At 43.3% G+C, this 22,391-nt stretch overlaps 2 protein-coding genes and 1 long non-coding RNA gene across 7 annotated transcripts; all 3 read right to left on the bottom strand.

Moving 5' to 3' along the window:
- Nucleotides 1-9,310: 9,310 nt before the first annotated feature.
- Nucleotides 9,311-10,404, bottom strand: LOC129591127 (uncharacterized). The gene is made up of 2 exons (XR_008690816.1): nt 10,112-10,404; nt 9,311-9,838 (listed from the first exon to the last, which is right to left on the bottom strand). It is a non-coding gene; the product is annotated as an uncharacterized LOC129591127 (long non-coding RNA).
- Nucleotides 10,405-11,269: 865 nt separating this feature from the next.
- On the bottom strand, nt 11,270-12,865 carry LOC129591118 (uncharacterized). 2 transcript variants are annotated; one of them, XM_055486651.1, is made up of 4 exons: nt 12,714-12,865; nt 12,524-12,585; nt 12,322-12,414; nt 11,270-12,231 (listed from the first exon to the last, which is right to left on the bottom strand). In XM_055486651.1, exons 1-4 carry the CDS (start codon nt 12,743-12,745, stop codon nt 11,417-11,419), a joined length of 1,002 nt encoding a protein of 333 aa, XP_055342626.1. In that variant the 5' UTR covers nt 12,746-12,865; the 3' UTR covers nt 11,270-11,416. The 2 variants fall into 2 exon arrangements, with proteins under 2 accessions (XP_055342626.1, XP_055342625.1); XM_055486650.1 differs by having other exon boundaries at nt 11,270-12,414; nt 12,714-12,856.
- A 1,840-nt stretch (nt 12,866-14,705) lies between these two features.
- Nucleotides 14,706-21,191, bottom strand: LOC129591092 (uncharacterized). 4 transcript variants are annotated; one of them, XM_055486616.1, is made up of 8 exons: nt 20,966-21,191; nt 19,553-19,991; nt 19,291-19,401; nt 18,325-18,664; nt 18,040-18,107; nt 17,890-17,977; nt 17,677-17,802; nt 17,010-17,608 (listed from the first exon to the last, which is right to left on the bottom strand). In XM_055486616.1, exons 1-8 carry the CDS (start codon nt 21,051-21,053, stop codon nt 17,480-17,482), a joined length of 1,389 nt encoding a protein of 462 aa, XP_055342591.1. In that variant the 5' UTR covers nt 21,054-21,191; the 3' UTR covers nt 17,010-17,479. The 4 variants fall into 4 exon arrangements, with proteins under 4 accessions (XP_055342592.1, XP_055342593.1, XP_055342591.1 ...); XM_055486617.1 differs by lacking the exons at nt 17,010-17,608; nt 17,677-17,802 and adding an exon at nt 14,706-15,724; XM_055486615.1 differs by having other exon boundaries at nt 17,677-17,977.
- Nucleotides 21,192-22,391: the final 1,200 nt, after the last annotated feature.

A 22,391-nucleotide genomic window follows, 5' to 3' on the forward strand; every position in this document is an offset into this window, starting at 1 on the left:
CATTCTACCTGCTGCGCGGTTCCTGTTCACTTCATTAATTATGTAGTATTAATTAACTATTAAAGTATTACTTATACAATACTTCACATTGGCGTGAAGAATTCGGATTCATGCTTACTAATTTCTCCTACGACTACACTCTACGGTCATAATCTGCCATGGGAGGGATCCAATGCCGATTCCGCATGCACTCGCCTGGCAGCCTGCCACCGCCCCACAACTGTTCGGCAGCGGATGCTCTGCCACCCTTTTCCCCACGATGCTGGTGGATATTATTTACTGCTGGTACCGCCCTGCCAGTACCATAGCGCTGCCAACGGATCTTCGTTCCGTGTAGTTGCCTGAACGTGCACTGCCAAACTGCTCAACGTAATGCCAATCGTCTTTCTGGATCTGGATGGAGCCAATTCTTCGTAACGCCCTGATGACCTTGCAGAGCGCTGTTTCGCACTACACGTCATTTTCGGGAATTTCCATTCAGTTGCTGTTGGTTGTTGTCATGGCCTGCGTTCACCATTGTTCTATGCAGCGTTTGCTCTGCAATCCAGTAATTCCGTACAGTACGTATCCTTGCTTACCTCCTTCCGCATTCCGCAGAACAACCTGAACGCGTTATGTACGAATGTACAGTACGTCCTATCCTGGAGTACAATACACAGTATCGTACAATTTTACACCGTTGTTCGAGCCGACTACGCAATGGTTAAATCCTTCGTATGGCGCCTTACACTTTGAAGTTGGATAACCATGCTATTACGGTTCGTATGGTTTACACCGTATTTCCTGCACTTGGATGATGCGATGAATTCAACTCGCATTCCTGTTGCCGTTCCAGTTCGGTTGCCTGGATCCGGGATCGTACTCCTACATGTACCTTACAATGCAGTGCAATACTTTTACTTATACGGATTAATTCTGATAGTACTTTCATAATGGTACAGTTTCGCGTACGCTTCTATAATTACATCTTACTTTACATTCCGTGCAAATTCAATGTACGTACAAATTACAATTTCCGATACTTAATTTCGTATCACTTTCGATACGTGGGGACGAGTTGTCGTGTACGTTGCTTTCCTAGCAACTAGTGTTTTACTTCTTACTTCTTTTTGCTGTACTTTCTGTCATTCTACCTGCTGCGCAGTTCCTGTTCACTTCATTAATTATGTAGTATTAATTAACAATTAAAGTGTTACTTATACAATACTTCACAGGGTAGCATGAATCGAGGCCAAATAGGCCGGCAATGATAATAGGAAAGGAAAGTTAAGGCATTAGGAAAGTTAAGGACAACTAAGGAAACTTTAGAACCTGTTTTTATTGGGCTGAATCAGAGGATCGGTGGTCAGAGAGTAATTGCGGTCCGAGTGAGATCTGAACAGTCAAAATGTTTGAGTGGTCAGTCTAAGAGTCAGAGTTTGAGCGTGGGCAATTCTAGCCGAGCATTCCGTGTTGTATCCTTTCATTCATGGAGACGCTAGCGGTTTTGGTGGAATCGTGGAAGCAGCAAAAGTAATTGTCGGTTGGACGTACGAAATCGACAAAACCGTCCTGTTGAATGGAGCGTCCAAGCTGTCTTTTTCTGCTGTTGACAAGCCGGTAAAACCGTCCGCGGGTGAAAAAATCCAGGTCCGCTGTAATTTTATCCGACCAATTGTCTGTGCCATTTTCGATAGAGTGAATCGTTCGGACTGCGAATCCTTTCGGATTGCCATTCCGGGCTATCGTTTCGGGGACGGTCGCTTTTCCCGGTTACTGTTACTTGTATCAGTTGTATGTGTCATGTTCGTAAGTATGTATTGTAAGATTCTATTATCTTCACAGCAGGGCAACCGAACGACAACTAAATCTAAAAGTATGTAATGAGACTGCCAAATAAAGCAATCGTACTGCTATTCGGGGTACATAAGCAGATGACCTGTTTACGGACAAGGGCAGTCATATGCATGTCAATATGTAACTGTAAAGAAAGCACTATGAGAATATCACAGTATGCATACCCCAACGAAAAGTTAGACGAAAGCAGATCAATGACAGTTTTTAGCAACGGATCAATCTAGCTATAATGGCCGTCTCTAGTTCTTTCCGGGCAAAAATAAATGGTTCACAAACGATCGATTACAGCTGCTCGTAGCCGTTATCAAGGCTAATAGTGTTAGAGCAAGACTTACACACAGAATGAAAATAGATTACGAAAATGTATGGAAGTATACAAGGAAATGATGTTATATTACGTATATAATCAAGTAAAAACAAAATATTGCTGGATAGCGTATAATTACTAAAAAAACTAGTAAGAAGAAACATAATAATTACTAGTAAGAAAACAATTATCTGAAGTATTGGAAGGTGTAATCTTTATGAAATAGCACCACATTGTACGCAGTCCGAATTCTCTTCGATCACCGCTAAAAAAGGGAAATCAGTGTAGAAAAGTTCTGGAAAAAACGACTGCGGCTTTATGTGCGGCGCACCTCGTCGTCACATAGGAGTATCAAAAGGATTAGGCATATTTATTCTGTTGAAACTGCCTGCTGTTCCTGTTGATCGATGATATCCGACTAAAAAACATTTACTCGTTGGCTAAACTATTTACTGGCATTAAATCACGCTCGACTGTTCCCCATCGTTTACGACCCAGCGCACTGACGTTGTTCTATCTCGAGCCCAGCAAAGGCTCCACAGCAAGTTAAACACTTCCTGTGCATTCTTGTGCTCATTGCAAAGAAAGTCAACTAAAATCAATATCCAAGGATTTTTCTGAACTATCGTTCCGCTGAACCAGTGTTGCGACATCGAGCGCCGAAGATTACTTTTTAAATCGAGTAAAAACCAATGCATTTGGTTTGACCGTTTTACGACATTCGCTAGGAGGAGCCCATTACTATTATTCCTTTGAATAGAATAATTAGGTTAATTGAGATCTGTGGTCTCAGGCTGTTATTCAAGGAGTTCCCAATGAATCGAATAAATCAAAGCAGCTCCTGCTGGCCACGAATAAGGTGTTTACGAAAACAGCTGGGAGAACCGTTGCCTTCAGGAAATAAATTCACAATTACTGTACACGTACGTGAACTATAATTTAAATGATATACAATTTCACAATTTATGGTTCAAGGTGGCACGCAGAGAGTAGCATGAGAGGCATCGCTGACCGCGACATATCTTGGCAAATATATCAGTTTCCAGTTCGCAGAACTGCTTTTCCGGAAGCGCGTCAGAACCCGTGTCTTCGGGGCACGGAAGCATGCTCCGGATGTCAACTGCCAAACCGAGTGCCGCAGTGCGCCCCGGTGCAACCCTATATGCAGCATACATTTTAGCCAGATGATGCGCAAAGGGTGCAGGGATTCGTTAGCGGCGCCAATCTTTAATTACGTGTATCATTCTGAACAATATACGCAGTTCGCATCAGTAAACGCTAAACCGGCTAAGGAAGCGGAAGGTCGTCGGCGTGCAGGTAATATCTGATCCTAAGGCGCAATGGGTTGTTGTTCCGTCAATTAGATATTTGATCACCTCACATCACTGCTTGTTTCCAGGAAATAACAGCTCCTTTTCGCAGAAAACGTTAGCTAATTGGGAAGATGCGCCTTTCCAGGACGGTGATAATTATTACCTGTCGTCTTTCAGAGTCAGTCAAACGTACAAAAATAGGCGCCTTCCCGCATGCTTTCAGTTATGTAGGGAAAAACCGCCTTACGGATTGTCACTGCCTTAACACGTTTAAGCGCTCTGCAGTGTGTGAAATATACAGCAAACGTTCGCTTCAGCCTGCATGCTAATGTGCAGCCATGAACGCCACTAACGCCAGCTTCGCACTGTTCCAGAATACAAGCTTTACGCCAGTTCTCTCACCCGGCGCTTTATTCGCATGGACATCCGTGTATTTGACTTTGAGCTACGGTGGCGCCGCTTTCAACAGTCTGCTTTCCGGGATAATCCTAGCCAGTGCCCGTCTGCGTGGCGGTTGCGGACTGCTCATCGGACACTACTTAGTCACACATGCAGCGCTGTGTTTTATCAGCTATCCTGCGATAGCCATCATGATCTACCAGAAACTACTGCTGCACTGGAATCGGGAGCTCCGCTTTTGCGGCATCCTCATGTGGATCCAGATGACCATTCGCTACGCGGGCAACTGGATGGAAAGCTATGTCGCGATCAACCGCGTCGTGGCGCTTTGTTTTCCCTACCATTACCGGCGTTTTGCCAATCAGCGTTTGGAAAAGTTGATTTTAGCGGGGCTATGGGTGACGGCAGGGTGTCTAGCGTGCCTCGGATGCTTCGACCTGGGCGTGGCGTACGCTAAGAGTCCGCTGGGAAGCTGCGGGGTTTCTCAGAAAAATGGTTTTGGTTTGTTGACCTTTGTCGTGGGCTACTACGCCCCGTTAAGTGCAGCGGCGGCTGGTTACTCGCTCATCTATCTCAAGCTGTTGGTGAACAGACGGAAACGGAACAAGGCCGTTGGAGAGATCGTACACGAGGGGCAGGGCGGCCTGGAACGGAAGCGGGTAGTCAAGACGAACATGGTGTTTACGGCGTTTCTGTGGAATAGCGTGTGTTATTTGGTTTGGCCAATGATGTTGACCTTGTCGCCCGAGCTGCAGCGACAGCGTCCGTTGACAGCGTTGTGGCTGGGATTGCTGCAAATGGTTGGCTATGTTACAAGCCCGGTATGATAATTAAAGTAATTGTAGTTCACCTGAGGTTTGTTTGGTTTTTTTAAGTAGGAATTTTTTTACATATATTTTTTTACATATTTACAATATATCACAAACATTTTATCCATTTATTTAAAGCATTTGCTAGCTGTATTTACTTAAAGAAACAAGCAAACAAGCAAAACAAGTAAGCATTTTTCGCCTTTCTATAGCGTTTTTATATTATAGGATACTTTATGATCAGGTAAACTGTGGTCAGCAGCATTTGTTGCTATTCCTTAAGATGACGGCCGTCTACATCTGGTAAATGCACAAAAAATTTTTTTAGTTGATTTTTTTCGCGATGAGCGTGGAATACCGATCCGAGTGCATTCGGATGTTCGAATTATTGGGAAGCAAGTGTTGCACCGGACGTAAGCGTGAGAAGACATCCTCAGTGCACAGTATGACCGTCACCGGTGGGAACAGTCGATCGCGGTGTACTGCCAGCAACATGAATAGATTTATCTAATATCAAATGATTTTTCTGTCCTGTTTGTTTACGTTGGGCAATAACTCTGATGCGGTGTGAGTAAAATCTGTTCAGAGCTCTTTGGTTCTGGAGTTAGATGTGGGCCGAGTAAGCCGTGCTGTTCTTTATCTGCAAAACTCATCTATGTTTCGTTGTTTTTTAATGCGCCGTTCGAAAGAGAATCTGGGATTTGCACAATGTGCAGCTCCTAAAATTTGCACTTACGCTCATGAAATTAGAAACAATCCAATAAAAATATCATTTTTATAATGCGTTGCGATAACCCTTCTTTCTTTGGAAACCGGCCCCTCCTCCAAAAAAAACATTCTTGAAACCGTTTTTTAAGGATTTAAGACAAATTACGTAGTACGGATTTTGTATAACAGCGTTTGCCACCGATGATGGACAGACGAAATTCCCTATGTTTCATGTCTTCATGAATTTAAGAAGCCGAAGAAACCAGTAACAATTGTGAGTGCGCAGTTAATCACACCTTTTGTCATACTCTTACATGCTGAATGGTAGTATCTGGCTTTGCAAGATGCACCTTTCAGTTTCCACAGCGGCAGCGCATTGCCTCGCTCGTTAAGGGATTTGGCCCGGTACACAGCATTAAATTCGTGTACATCAACGGGAATTTTCGCTGTCGCGCACTCCCAAACACTTCTTTCCATTGCTTTATGATATTTTATAGTCAAATGATTTGTATACAGAGGCGTAATGTCCGTTTTCGCGCACAACATCCGGTTCGGGAGTTATGGCTGTTTGAAAATTCCAAAAAGTTTAATGCATTCAGATGTACCAAAAGTCTCATTATGGACCGATCCCTTTCAAATTTTGTACGTAAATGCGCATAACTATGAAGATCGTTTTTGCACCGATCCACTGTTCTCGCATGTTTTTCAAATTTTAAAATGAATTTCAAAAATTTTAAAATTCATTTTAAAATTCTAAAAAAATCGTGGAAGTCTGGGTCCGTGTAAGAACGCTCTTCATGGTTATGTGCATTTGCGTGCAAAATTTGAAAGGGATCGGTCCATATTGAGACTTCTGGTACACCTGGATGCATTTAAACTTTTTGGAATTTTCTAACAGCCATAACTCCCGAACCGGATGTTGCGCGCGAAAACGGTTTCACGCCTCTGTATACAAATCATTTGGCTACATAATGTCAAAAAGCAATTCAAAAAAGTGTTTGGAAGTGCGCGAAAGCTAATATTCCCGTCAATGTACACGAATTTAGTGCTATGTACCGGGCCGAATCCCTTAAGCCATAATCCGGCTGATTTAACCGTCACCCATGTTTGGGTGCACTCTGCAGCGGTTACTCAACCATATGATGTTGATTACTATTACCTGTTCAGTGTACACCTTTAGAGCAGAATGCTATGACTCGCTGCAGTTTCCGTTTTTCCGCGTAAATTAAAGCAGTTTCCTTTACATGTGGCCTCGTGCAAGGTGTACTTTATGCAGCATCTACGCACGACGCAACTTTATGCAGCATCTACGCACGACGCAGGTACAGCATGCCAAAAGGCAGCACACTCCCTGATATGTCGTAATTCATTGGCAATTACCGTATTATGATGGCGTAATAATCCTAGCGAAGCATTGACCCGATATGTTATGATAAAGGCGTTATTTTTCCATTACATCGAAAGGGTTTCACGAGAATACTTCAATGTTCGTAGTTATCCAACCATTTCCCCGGAAGGAATTAATACACGCTCCGGAATTTCGTCAGCGTTTCACGTATTGCACAGTGTTTAGTAGTTAAAGGGTAGTATGGTACAAAGTTGTTGGTTTTGGAAAACAGATTTTCAGAGTTGGGTATGTAGAGATAGTATGTAGAATCTACATGCAGTGCTGTATCAGATAATAATATATCGACTGGTACTCTCGGCACAGAACAGTTCACCTCCAAACAATTTAGGCACCAGTGGCAATGCAAGCGCTGGCCAAGAGTTCGATAGCTGTTAAAAAAACCAAAGCCTTTCTCTTCGCTCGGCTTCCAAGGCAAGATACGCACAGTGCCCTTCTCATGCCCTGCAAAACTGCTGCTGGACAAAAACCTTGCTTGAGATGATTGAGAGAAGCAGCAGAAATACTCTAGTCAAATCGTGAATTGTTCTTCCCATGAAATATAATAATTTATTTGAAGGGCTCAAGGGTTGTTATTCCGTTAATTACATACTATTCAATCAGCTGATATTCCATTGCCTCCGGAAATAACAGCTGTTTTTCACAGAAGTGGTTCCCATTTTCGATCATGGATGAACGTAGTTAGGAGAGGCTTGATTTCTAAACGACTAGAGTCAGTGTCATGCACACCCATTGTCAGTAAATCCATGCAAATATAAAGGTCGGAGAAGCCTTGCTCTCGGTAGAGTCGCTGCCTGCATGTGCTCAATTCAGTCAATTGTGTAGCAACCGTTGGTTTAGTTTGAGATTAGCAAATCTGTGGACTACCAACCAAGTACTGCCATGAATGCCGCTAACGCTAGTATTCTACTGCTCAACAATACCAAGTACGTGGCGATACTTTCGACGGAAGCGGTGACCCCTTGGACTGTCAAATACTTAATTCTGAGCTACGGTGGCGCCGCTTTCAATAGCCTTGTTGCCGGCATAATCCTCGCTAACGCCCGGCTGCGCGCCGGTTACGGACTCCTCATCGGACACTATCTAGGCACGCATGGCGCGCTGTGTTTTATCAGCTATCCGGCCTTGGCCGCCATGATCTACCAGAAACTGCTGCTGCATTGGGATTCGGACCTAACGATGGAACAACCTCGTCCTACATAACCGCATTGATGTTTCCAATGCGGTTAACGTTGGCAGATTTGGAATCATTGGAACATACAGAATTTGTTAATAAAAACGATAATTCGAGCAGTTTATTTAGTTATCATCATGAACGTCACTAACGTTAGTTTTACCATTCTGTCCAACACCACAACCCTTTCAACAGTTCTGACGACAGAGGCGCTATCAAAATGGGCCTTTGTGTACCTGGCCTTATGCTATCTGGGTGGCGTCTCCAACAGTCTGGTGGCGGGATTGATTCTGACCAACGCTCGCCTCCGCACCGGCTGCGGATTACTAATTGGGCACTACATCTTTTCCCATGCCGCACTATGTCTCCTGAGCTATCCTTTTACGGCCATAATGGTGTACGAAAAAGCAGCTAAACACCAGGACTTTGAGGCGCGCTATTGCAGTCTTCTACTATGGATGCAGATGACCATTCGTTACTCCGGCAACTGGATTGAAAGCTATGTCGCCATCAACCGCGTCGTCGCTCTATGTTTCCCTTACCAATACCGGCGTTTTGCCAGTCATCGTTTAGAGCGATTAATCTTAGCGGTGGTATGGATCACAGCGGGATGTCTGGCGTGCCTGGGGTGCTTTAACCTGGGCGTGGCTTATACTAAATCTCCGCTGGGTAATTGCGGAATCATTCAGAAAGATGGGTTCGGTTTGTTAACCTTTGTGGTGGGCTACTACGGTCCACTGGCCGTGGCGGCCGCTGGCTACGCGTTAATTTATCTCAAGTTACTGGTAGATCGACGAAAACGAACGAAGGTCGTGGCGGAGAATTCGCGTGATGGAGAGCGAGCGCCGGAACGCAAGCGGGTGATCAAGGCGAACATGTTGTGTGTTTTCTTTCTGTGGAATAGCGTGTGTTATTTGATTTGGCCGATAATTATCACGGTGTGGCCGGAATTACTGCGGCAACATCCGCTGCTGGGCATCTGGTTGGGATCGGTGCAGATGGTCGGTTACGTCACAAGTCCGGTACGAGTACCGGGAATAATATTTTTCATAACTTATTTCAACGACACAACGTATTACAGAAGTGAAAAGCAAATGCTAACAAATGCGCTATTGGTCGTTGTTTGCAATAAGCTTCTGATATATGTACAACTGTTTCAGCTGATTTTCTTCGTCATGAGTGCGGAGTCGAGAAGAATTTCTTCGGATGTGTAATTTATTATGGAGAAAGTGCGGACGGCGTGATAGGGCAACCTCGGCGAGAAACTTCAACGCGGCAGGAGGGAACCGCCGGTCATGGTTTACCGCCAGCAACAATGATGGAAGCAGTACACAGTGAACGGCCGAGCCAGATGAAGCACCACACCGTCAACCTTTAATCAATATAAACTCCCAATACATAACTCATAACTGAAGCACTTTCTGCGTCAACAACCAAAAGATTTTTATTAAATTTTTTTTGACGAAATTGTGCACCAGTAAATTCTGGGCAGCATTGCGGTCAAAACTCGGAAAGAGCAATCCGTTGCCCGTTTGCTGCATGGCCAAAAAAATCAATCGATAACCTGCATTTTAAAACTTTACTCAATAATTCATCATTCCCTGCTGACAGATTTAAATAAATGAGCGCCGTTAGCTTCTAAAAGTTACTAAATTTATTGCCATTCCATATTGATCACTTCGCAATACAGAATGACACCCTCACAGTAGAGAATGCCATATACGCGAAAGGCAGAAAATACACGGTGCGTTCACCCCCGGTGACCAGCCGCACCGGCACCCCATGGAGTATCAAAACCTCCATCATCCCACCATCCACGCTGAGAATTCCGGATAATCGGTCGCGCCAGCTGGTGATGCTGACCAGGATGTGGGCCTACTCTTCCGTCTCCAACGTAGAAAAAAATTCATTCAATTTATGACTAGATAATCACGCACACAACCGGTGTTATTGTATCGTTCTACCACCAATCACCATTCAACATATAAGTTATTATAGTGGAACGAAATCATCGTTACAGTAGAAAGCAAACAGGAAGCTCGATGATTTTTACGACAGCGCAGTGCATACATAGCGTTCCAGTCACGTATTCTTTAGGAAGAAAAGGCACTGGTGCTTACGGTTTAATACTGTGTAATTTTTTTACACAAATAAAATTACCGTTAAATTTTCCGACGCCCAGTTCTGGAACGGAAACACTTTGTACTTGTTGATCTCCACTGAAAGCAGTTAGGAAAATAAGAAAACCAAATAATAATCGACGTGGTACCATGGTTGGCCTTAGCAGGTAGCCAACAATATTGTTAATCCAAAGAACGAAAAAATGCAGACCGTGCACCAAGTAGAAAATGTCGAAAACCCTTTTCAGCAACATTCAGTTACGAAATGCGTTTGCCGGTGATGCAACTTTGCGGTCGGATTTACTAGAAAATATGAGTTTCGTAAATTATACAAATAAGGCACTGCGAAATTTCATGTGCGCATACACCATAGAAATAAAATAAATATCAATGGAACTCCATAAAACAAGAACAAACACGGCATCGTTTTATCCACATACCTAAATATGTGCCATTTAGCTTTATTTACATAATTAAACCAAGGAGCATTACTTTTTATGAGTGCACGTCCGATTCCTGTATTACGTATTTATGCAATGGAAAGTTTTGTTGACTGAATTGAGTCATCGACAATTTCGATAGTGCAATCGCTGCATTTTAGTGTAGTTTTAGCCGTTTCCCAGCAATATAAATGGGATAACGTGACAGATTTATCCTGCAATAAGGGCAGTGATGCAACATAGAATGATTTTTCGGCGCCACTGCTGGACAGAGGCGCTATTTACAGTGATTTACACCCCGTAAACCGCTTTTCCGCTGCAACAGTGCAACCACACGATTCGAGAAGAAGGTCCGCGTGACACACTAGACAAAAACGGAAACGTTTAGTGTTCGCTTTCTCGATCGTTTCAGCCTTTTAATAAACAGGAATATGGGTAACGGTTAAACGCTTAAACACTACCCCAAAACTCTAAACAAGCATTCTAACCAAGCACTCTAAGCAAGCTGAATTTGGACGTAATCGTCCAAACCATATGCATCAAGTTTTTGGTCTCAGCATAAATATTTTCTTGATTATTCACACTTATATAAAAATGGTAGAAACCATGATTTGCAAGTTAGGCAGCCTTTATTTTTCTTTCGAACTGTCGAACCAGCTGACAAAAATTTCAATGGTAAAGCCAACACCCTCCGCAAACTTTGGTAACATGATGAAAGCTTTACTTTACAGCTTTCGTAGAAAATCCGTAATTGTGCCAAATGTGTCGTATTACACTGATTTACACGTATAGACTGTCGTATGCGTGCGCTTTACTTAATTGAACCCCTTGGGTGCGTTTTAAACAACAAGTCACGGACAGGGCATATATTTCCATATTATGATTGCGGTGCATGGCAAGCGTAATCAGCATGTCAGATTGTAGCAACCAGTATTGTAGGAAAATTCACTGCCGGCTAGAAAATTCGTCGGCGTTAAATCACGCTGACAGTCGACACTAAGAAATTCTGGATACCCCATGGCGCGACCATCAACAATATCCGAAGCGTAACTGCCGACGATAAAAACTTCTCCACGATCTTTTTCTGTCGTGAGATATGGATGAGTCTTGAAGAAGTTTCGTAGCCACGCAAAGGAGCAGTCACAATGCAGCCGGTATACTTCCTCCAACTCATAATACTTCCAATTTGGTGGAAGAGGCAGAGCAACTTCTTCATTCATCTTATCCCGCTCTTCGTGGTGCACCATATCCACACTGACATAGCTCTCCAAAACCAGGCTGTGCAGATGCACCAGTGTTGTGAAAGTGTACGGCTCGAGAAACTGTATACTCGACAAGCGAAGGACAATTTGGCGCACGCGGGGCATCCGCTGAAAATCCCGCTTGCGGACGATCAATCCCGAGCAATGATTAATTTGAAGGCCCAGCAGATTTATCAGGTCGCCAAGGCGGTGAATTTTAACCGTCGTATAGGGCGTGGCACAACTGCCCACGCTCAAACTGATTATCTGCTGACGAATGGGTTCCACGACACTGGCTTGCAGTGTGTCTTCTGTGCCGTTTCCGTCGGAAAGGGAAAGGACGACGGCGCGCCGAGGACTTATGCGGCTGATGTTTGCAGCTGCTGCGGCTACCAAACGGCTTTCTTCGCATGCCACCTCAAGATATGTTTCGAAAGGATCATAGTCCGGGGTCGCTGGGGCGGTACAGTAGGATAGTTCTAGAGAATGGACAGGACTACAATAATAATCATGTAGCATGACATACTGGATACATTCCGCCGCGGTCAGTCGGTCGAGACGGAACCCACCGCCCGGGAGGTATAGTTCGGGTGCGATGGCAATTTGCTGTTCGTCAGTGCGCTCTTGTTTAGTGCATTCGGTTTCAAATCTTCCTTCCAGAGCTAAACCAAAGTACCAAGCGTACATTAATGAATGTAATTACGAGTATTTTACAATAAGAACGGAATAATTTGAGTGCCACCTTTGTTTTTTCAGTAGATGTTCGGTTACCTGATAAATACATGGGAAAGCATGCCAGAAAAACCCACACAGAATACGGACTCAAGGAATACCTGCTAAGAATACACATTATCTTCCACTCGCAGTTCAATACTTCAAACAAGAAGTGCTCCTGTATACAAATCCGCACAGCTGAAGGATTATTCACTGCAGTATTGTGCAGCGCCGATGATATTCTTACCGTCTAGACTTAGAGACAATGCCTTGAGGCATAAAGAGCGTGGTAGAAATATGGTAAATAAGACCCGCATAATGCCGTAATACTGGTGACTGTGCTTCACCGTGGCATGTGATTTCGTTCCCAACACATGAAGGTTCCGTGCAAGTCTTTTCAATCTTTTGACATTTCCCGTTATTCCGAATGCCGGTATATGTATTCATTACGACGCTTCTGTACGTAAGAGTAGGATATTCTGTCTTTGCGTTGTTTCCAACGTCGGCGGTGCTAATACCGTGCATGAAAACCCTCGAGGAATGAGACCTATGGATTCCATGAAAAATATTAATTTTAGTCAGCGAGTAAGACCGGTATGCGCTATGCATTTCCATTACACGTGACACTGTGACTAGATTAATATCTTAATGGCATGCTGTTCAGTTAGTCCCAGCAGCCCTTATGCTACTCGTTATTTTTCTGCAGCCAGCGCTCAATGCTTAGAACTTAAAACAATATTATTGCTCCAAGGTGCAGTATTTGTTTGGGTTTAGTGACAGACCGTGCAAATACTGTTGGCCTAAAAGGATATATGTACCCGGGTGGCTGAACAAAATGGCGGGCTCCGTTTATAACTTGCTCCTCGCAAACCGCCTGCCCCACCGTAAACTATTTAGACTAGTTAAATAGACAATTTTATTGGCTACTAGAAACAACAAAACATTTGTTAAAAAATTAAATCATTCTTGTTTTAAATGGTTCCAGTCAAAGTCATGTCAAAAATTATTCTGGCCAGCTCGCAAAACTTGGAATATCATGGCATTTCTTTTCCGTACGGACTTTTTTGATATTATTTTATTGTTTTGTCTGGAAAACTACATCTTCTTTCATTAGTAAAAATGCTCTGTACCTGCCGCATGCGCTGGACGAGTTATTCACCAGCGCACTTTTTGATTTTCCCAAAAATTGCCGATCTTTTATTTGATTTGCGTAAGCAGTTTTGGTTGAAATTTTCGGCTGGATGACAGGTTGCACCAAAAGATGTCGGTTTCGATTTTATATGTGACTAACACATTGTCCTTGCAGAAATAAGATTAAAGCAACCTTTAAAACGGTGGTCAGAAATTCGCTTTCGAAAACTCTGCTTGCCGATTTCACGAAATTATTCGTACCGACTTTCAGTTATTTCCAATACTGGCCAAAGACGGGTGCTAGAATTTTCCTGTTCCCAACAGCAAAAAAAACTCGAAACAACACCTGTATTCGAAATAGCAACGTGAGCTACATGAATGTCCTTAACTGTTCAGAACAGTAGCAAATTTTTGTTTAAAAAAGGGATGAAATCGAATTTTCGTTTCTGGCCAACCGTCAAACCCACCTAGCTTTCCAAAACAATTCATAAAAAAGTCGAACCTTTGTTTATTGTCGGTTTAATTTAACTTTCATATGCTAAAAACATTGCTCTTTCGGTTGAGACTAGAACGATGTCAGTCAGACATCGGACGGACCCAGCGCACTCTGGTAAAACAGACCGCCATTTTGTTCAGCCACCCGGATAAAGGATATTATAGGTACGAGTACTGTAGATGTGTGTGCAATACGAACATGATTAAGTATTTCCTTCCGGAAGACCGTTAGAAGACTAAGATCAGTAAACCAGCTGGATACAGCTGTGACGGCAAGTTTACGAACACTTTGGTCACACACTGCGCCCAGTGCTTGCAGGTAAAAGTTGGCGCTAACGTAGTAAAAGGTCTGAGCTCGGGGTCTTCTTCGCTGAGCAATTGAGAGACAATTTTACACGCGCTCTCGTTAATGCTTTTGCTACCCCGTTTAAGAGAAGCAGGTATTCTTTGGGTTAGTTTCATAGCGATATGGAGTTTACTATCAGATGTAACTGGTTGGTTTACTAACTTTACTTATAAGACTTAACACTGTTTATGGTTTCGCGAACAGGTCAACAACGCGTTTCATTAATCAGGGAACACACCATTAAACCTAAACCGATTGCCAGTAAAGTATTGCTTTTAGGGCTCAAAAGCGAAAACATGCAACATCGTTTAACACGTCACATTGTAGCAGCCAGTATTGTAGGAAAATTCCGCCCCGGTCTGTAAATTATCCAGCGTGAAATTCCGTTTACAATCTACGCTGAGACTGTCTGAATAATTACTGGCACGGCCGCTTGTATCTGGCGATACGTAGCTCGCCACACTGAAGACATCTTTTTTCCCTTTCGATGACGTGAGATACGCATGGGTCTTGAGAAAATTCCTGAGCCAGGCGAAAGAACAATGGCAGTGCAATCGCCGCACTTCTTCCTCATCCATAGACGGTTTCACGTTTTTCATAAAGTAATGAAGATCTGTCCAATACCAGCTGATGCCGCTTTCCAGCACTAAACTGCGCAGGTGCGGTAATGTGGTGAAGGTATACGGCTCCAGGAAGCGCATGCTTGCAGATTGGAAGAGAATTTGTCGTATACGCGGCATCTGATGAATCCTGCTTGTGGACGATCAATCCCAAGGAAGAGCTTATCTGGAGTTGCAGTAGATTAACTAAATCGCCCAAGCGGTAGATCCTGGCAATGGTATAGGGCGTGGCCGAGCCGTCCACGTCCAGGGCGATTGACTGCTGCCGAATGGGTCCAAGGACACTGGCTTGCAATGTATCCATGGTGCCGTTGCCGTCACCGAGCGCCAGGATGACAGCACGTCTAAGGCTTATGTTGCCAATATTGGATACAGCCGCAGCTATTATGCTGCTTTCGTCGGCCATGCAGTTCAGCTGAAGAACCGTATTGTAGGTCACAGGGTAGTCCGGGACTTTGGGCGCTCCGCAGTCAGCCCGAGAAAAATGCCACATGGGAAAGAACATACTCGTACATCCGATTCTCCGCGTGGCGAACTGCCTGCATTCCGAAGAGGTTATCGGGTCGGTGCGGAAACCGCCCGGGATATATGGTTCGGGAGCGATAGCGATCGGTTCGGCACTTCGCTCTTGGGTAGTGCAATCGGTTTCCAGCCTTTCGTTTAGACCTATAATATTCAAAAAAAGTTGTTGAGGTAGATGTACTGTGAACTGCAGTTGATACCTGAAAAAGATCCCTCAGAATTAAAGATCACAGCTGTTGGGCAGGTATTCGCTAGCCGATGTAGTCGTGGTGGAGCAAACCAGGAGAACACAATTCAGCGTAGACATTTAAGGATTTTGCATTTTACTTCGCGAGAGTCGAACAATTACAGTGTACGCATTCTTACGACTCCACCAACATGCAGACTTAGCTTCAGTGCCTACAGAAACGCTGCTCAAAACAATAATTTTGCATGCAGCAGCTTATACTTTAGTTCTTTAAGCAAGAGAAACTGTGAAATCCTGCAGTATTGACCAAGCAAATGCACCAGAACGAACGTTTGGCAATTTGTAGGATAGCGAAATTTCTGATTTTGGTAAAAATATTCTCACCGTCGAAAATATGCCCTCGAGGTATACATGCTGGCGCATTCAGAACATGTAAACTGAACATCTGTGAGTCATTCAAGCAGGAATCTTGGAACTGACATGATATTTTATTATAGTGTCTTACACCTGGTGATGCGCGGGTCGTTTAACGACCCGCGCATCACCAGGTGTTTGAGAGTGTATAGTCTGAGATTTTGCACGAGTGCATCAGAGAATACAGAAATCGGACCTAGGCGCGTCCGCTTAGCAATAACGTTGTTGATTCGCGCAGTCTGATCCGGCTAGCGGCACTATTCGATTGAAACGCAACGGTAGCAATACTGTTATAGCAAATAAATTTTCCGTATAGTGCAATGAGAAACAGTACAAAAATCTGCAATACTCGTACAAAAAAACGCATGTGAGAGCTGTCTTACGTTGCATCTCTTGGTTTAACACTTCTCGTATTTTGGTTTTCAATTGCATAGAATATTACTGTAGGCTTGTCAGGCCAACCAATCGAATGTGGTAGACACGCGTCACAAAGTCGTTTAAACAGGCTCGAAGATCGCTCGCGCCCTAATTAACTGTGCAGCGGAAACTCAAACAGCTATGATTCAGCTAATCCCAGTATCACCTTGCCAAAACAAAACCTGATTTCTTGTATTTGCTCGACCCAAACTAAAATACCTAGTATTTATGTACAATAAAATGAAAAAGCTAAAAAAACTTCAGGATACCTGTTTTATTCACATTAGGTTCGAGGATCTCAACTGCTGCACTGTAGCGTTTGATATGTCGCTGCATAACATACTGTAGCAGTATAGCTGGCTGTTATTCCAATGAAACCAGAGGTCGACCTAGGAAATGAAGTTTCAAAATTTGAAAACATGTTATAGAAATCTCCTATCGTTTCCAAACGGAGCTTTGCGAATGAGATCGCAAACATAAGAAGAAACAGTTGTAAACGAAAAAAATTAATTTCGCGCAGCCAACACAGAATTCGGTTTGCACTGCCAACCGGGCGGGCGCGATAAATATGGACACTTTTTTCGTCGAATTTTGCCTAAAAGCGTGTTTGTGTTAAAACCGGTACAGTTTCCTGTCAGACTTTTTTATGAACTTGATTTATGTTAAATATGGGAGAGAAAACATTTCTGCATAACTTATACTGTGAAAGTTTTGAAAAACTAAAATTCGTTGAAGGGCTATAGACGAATTTCTAACCACTTCCGGCAAAATAGGCCTTAAAGGCCGGGTCGATTTCTCTTTTCCTAAAGCCTCCTCTGAAAAACTGTAAGAGCAGTTTTGAAGAACCAAAAATCCTCGAGGAATTCAGGGGTGGCAGAGACCTATATCTCTAAAGTGGAATTTTTGGCGAATTTCTTAATTAGTCTGAAGCCCGCGCCGACCGACCCCGTACGAGTAGTATTAAGAAAAAATCGCCGAATATTGTTTCGTCCACGATCAGAATCCGAGGTCTGCTCAAAATATAAAAGTTGTTGTGTGATCCAGTCACATAAACATTTTTATGTTACTTTCCACTTACACTAACAGTTCCAACGGGGTTTGAAGAATTGTTGCAGTCAACGGTAAAACTATATGACCCTTGATCTAACCCTGGCTTTCGTAAGTTGACGTTTAGTATCCCAATAAAAACATCTGTGCCGCACACCTGTCTCTCAACAAACCGAATTATTGAAAAAGCTGAAACCCCCACGGACAACTCGCGATAGTCAGTTTTTCGTGAAATTTTCCTTACCGACTGATTAGTTACTTGCCCGGCAACTCGCAAGTGAACCGTATGATCGGTTGGGGCCGACAGCGGACGGGCAAGAGTTATGGTACCCCTTGAAAATGCAGAAACGGTTTATTTTGGTTAAGTTCAGATTTCACTACTGCAATGTATTACTGGTCCGAAATGTTGAAATAGCCGGTAGCAGACGCGTCATTAATTTGAAACCGGAACCCGGGCGATGGCTGCAGCAAAAGAGACCTTTATTTAGTTACCTACTCCGTATTTTAAGGGTTATGCTACCATGAATGATCTATAAAAGGCGCTCTGTAGGCGATGTATTTTATGGTTGAAAATACTTTTCCTGTAGCTGTAATGGAGCAAACAACGTCCTATTACAATAATTTTGAATTTCGATAATTAACAAAATATTGCTAAGTGGGGTGTTTTTGAGCAACGTACAATGGACGGAAGATTGGTTACCACGGTACCAACAGGTGTATCTTCATTGATAATAATGGAAACCGTTTCCACACTACACGGCGGGAGTTCCGGAACAATCAACGGTGGATCGCTGGTGCCCGTGCTCGGTGGCATGGAAGTAGTTCGCTCGAAATTTAGCGCGTTGCATAGCACGGAAATCACCAACTGCTGCGATGTGGTTAACAGACCGCCTCCTCCGTAATTTACTGGTATTATGTACACTCCAAGCATACTTTGGTCTATTGGTCGGGAGAGAACTATTGTGACGTTGCACTGAAAATCCGGATCGCAGACTACCGGAAGTACAGGTTGGAAAATTCTGTAATGTATAATTATTGCATAATTATTCGCGACTGGTGGCATATCTGTACTTCGATCTGTCTCTTATTTCGCTCGCTTTAGGCGTACGGTTTCATACTGCGCTCACTGGTCACAGGCGCAACCGCCATGGGGCGCGCAACTTGAATAAATGCAAACTTATCAACATTTTACTGTTTTTTGCCTTGTTTGTCATTATCCTAGTTCAGTTTTCAATGTTGAATTTCTTCGCGGTAAGCCTCTAAGACTGTCATGGATTCGGCCGCCATTGACGACATTCGTCAAGGCATCTTCAGTATCTTGTCTGTGCGGAGTTTTCTTGGTTCTGGTTCAGAACGAGGTGGACTATGTACTTATGCTCTGGTCTATAAATTCAATCCGACAGAACCATTAATGTCCTAACATGGCCATTTCATGACGCATAAAGATCTGTCTCCGTTTAAAGCGACATGAAAAGATGTCGAAATTTGAGATTTGTGAGCATGTTGACCCGTCAGTATTTAGTCATGTAGCGGGCCACATGGCGTTTGCGCCGGTAACCGTAAGCGAAATATGAAATCATACACTTAAAGCCAGCGAAAATACATAAGAGACAAATCGAAGTAAATCGTTGAAGCTTAGTGTCACCTGCTTGAGATTGTCATTCGCAGTTTCGAGAAATCCACATTGGGGCTGAATTTCGCGAGGAATGATCCTACGACTGTAGGGGCACTAGACCCTGCCTGACATCCATCTACACTACAAATTAATTAAAGCATTTAACGGAATACGTTCTGTAAATCAGTGGCGTACGACTATTGTGGAGAATCATTACTACGACACTATAAATTTAAAAAAATAATAATTTTTAATTCATTTGATTAAAAAATTTGCCTAGTGGGAAACCTACGTAAACGACGCATCGGGAATGGCGACCAATGACGGTGCACGCTTTAACGCCAGTGATACATTCGGATACAGCAAATCCGGAGCCGGCGTTGTCGGCGCCTGGACAGGTTTAATCTGACAGGATTGAACGTACTGCCATGGGGAATAGATGGCAATGGCCAGGATTCCCTCCACTACGCTACCAGCCACATCGCGGCCTTGGATACTGACAAATTCCCGGGTGGTGCTGCGGGGTGGACAATAGCCACTGGTCAGTGTCAGGTCTGCCGTTCGCGGGTCCAACACAACGAAAGGATTCCCACCTGGTGCAAGAGTAGCCTGGCTCCAGCCCGAGGCATTGAATTTTCCAAATACGGTGGATGTGCCAGAGTAATATGGAACGAAGAATGACCACACCGGTGGAGAACTGAGAAGTCCGTCCGAAACTAATTTTTCAATATCTGCAAAATGATGTGAGGATGTGCGGTCAGTTTACAATTCACAAACGGCATGATCCCATACAGGACCCAAGTAAATATTATAGCAATCACCTACCGTAATTATCGAATTTGCGCCGCACCCATAATAAGCCCCCTTTTCTCGACCGGTTTCGAAAAATAAGGACTCCCCCGAAATCACCACTCGCAGGGGCATTAAAAAACGTCAAGCGCCACAAGATGATAGGAATACCGCAAATTCCTTCATAATATTTTTACGATTTAATGGGAAACCGTAAGCGGACATAAAAAAATGTGGTGTTCGTTGGCAAGCAGCCGTAGATAATGTTACAGGATGCTACTCTCCATGTGGTGCTACTGCAAATACCGGTAACCAAGGCATTTAGTTTCAGTGGAACAGAATACGGAGTTGTTTGAAACATAACGGCCCTCTCCGAAAAATACTGTTCGAAAATTAGCACCCCCCTGAAATAGAGCCTCCTCTTAGAAATAAGTACCCTTTCCTCCGGGGGACGTTTGAACTTTTACACCCCAGGTTTGCAATTTCGATAATTACGGTACATTCATTCCAAACGTGATAAGCCAAGAGTCAGTTGTTATGAGTTTTAAATAAGCAGAAGCGACCGAATATAGGAAACCGAAACATATTATTAAAAATTTTTGTAACACAATTACAAGTTTTTGAGTCCATAGTTGTTTCTAGCCAACTGCGGATTATAACTTACAAATTTGTAGGTGCAAATAGTTAATACTGTAAGTAAGTATAATTGTTAATACAAATATTTCTTTCTAAAATCAAATGGTTAATCAAATCCCAAATTGTAATACGGTAAGACATATGTCACAAAATAATTTTCAAAGCCGCACTGGAACCAGCCAGCAGAAATAAGCAAAATTAAAAATACAATTGCCTTTCTAAATGCTTTAACTGCAGTTTCCATTGCCTAACTCGATGAAGCTCCAGTTCATTCAAATACCTTGATTGTCCAAAGTGGAACATGCAAAAAGAACGCATAACGGCGCAAAAATTCGTTTTACTCTGTGTATCTGTACTTCGCCTTGCATTTGATGAAATAGGAACCCCAAGGTTTATGATTTCGATCCAGTAAAAAAGCGTTGCACCGCACAAGGGACAGAAGTTTTAATAATAATATAACACCGCTACTACCACACTTAGCCAGGGAGCGGAACTGCTCGTAGTTGATTTAGTCAAATACGAGCACACGAAGCAAATGTTGTGCCATGCGAACAGTGCGAAGACACAAATCTGTTAACACACTGCGACTCCAACAACGCTCGTACCGTGTAAGATGACCCTCAAGGCATATAGACACATATTACGGACTCCATGAATAATTGTTCGGCAAACGAGTTAATACCGTATGCAGTTGCCTTCCTTGTTGCAGTGTGGCTTTAATTCATGACACATGAGTAAGGAAAGAATTTACCTGCATCAACCGTAACTATTAATAAATCATCCAATTTAAAATCGCTTTCCCAGTCGTAATCGCTTTCATATTGAAGGTGGCTAGACAGCCGCTGCTGCGATTCTCTTCTAACCACGACACATAACTGCCGTGCCTGGAAAAGCGGTACAAATAAAGCGAATCAGTCTCCCGCGCGCTGTTGTGATGTCGCTCAACGATGCAACGATGCACGAGACGTCCGGCAAATCAAAATCATCAGCAGATCATCAGCCGCATTAAGACCCATTCGTATCTCCCGACAGAGAAATACGATTTAGACGTCTTCATTATACATCAAGCTCTGTTCAAACATGCAGTTCAGCCAACGTACGTGTCGAGAGGTGAAATGTCGTCTGAAAGCGGCTAAACTGTCAGCGTAAGGGTCCAGTTGGAACTAAAGAAATCGAAAACAATTCTCGAAGGATAAAATTTTCAACGGGCGGTTCGGTCGGTTACCAGCAAAGTCTTGGAAAATGTCATGTTTGTAGCGGCGGTAAAATACCTTTATTATTATCCGCTCGCTGGCCGAACGTAAACCGACTAAATAGACTTAACGTAACAACCTTGGTACTCCCATTACCAGCTCCTACGGCACAATGGACACCGAACAATATTCACATTCACGAGAACACACATCGCTGCACTTGTACGTGCGTGTACTTCCTACTTACATGTATACACTACAGAAAACATTTCGCAAATCTCTCGATCACCGGGGACACCACAATTACCCTAGGTCATGAGTACATGTTCTGTATAAAGGCAACGGTGCCATTAATTCTGAATATGGAAGATCTTCGCTACGGTTCGGTCGACTGTTCGGTAATGATGTCCACTGCGAACTTTTTAAAATATTTTTCTGCTAAGTTTTTAAAATATTTTTCTGGGACGTGTTGTCGAACGTATCGGTACTTGACACTTTTTTTAGAAATACCAG

This window comes from Paramacrobiotus metropolitanus, unplaced genomic scaffold (genome assembly GCF_019649055.1).
Source record: "Paramacrobiotus metropolitanus isolate TYO unplaced genomic scaffold, Prichtersi_v1.0 Parri_scaffold0000044, whole genome shotgun sequence".
NCBI classification, from domain to species: domain Eukaryota; kingdom Metazoa; phylum Tardigrada; class Eutardigrada; order Parachela; family Macrobiotidae; genus Paramacrobiotus; species Paramacrobiotus metropolitanus.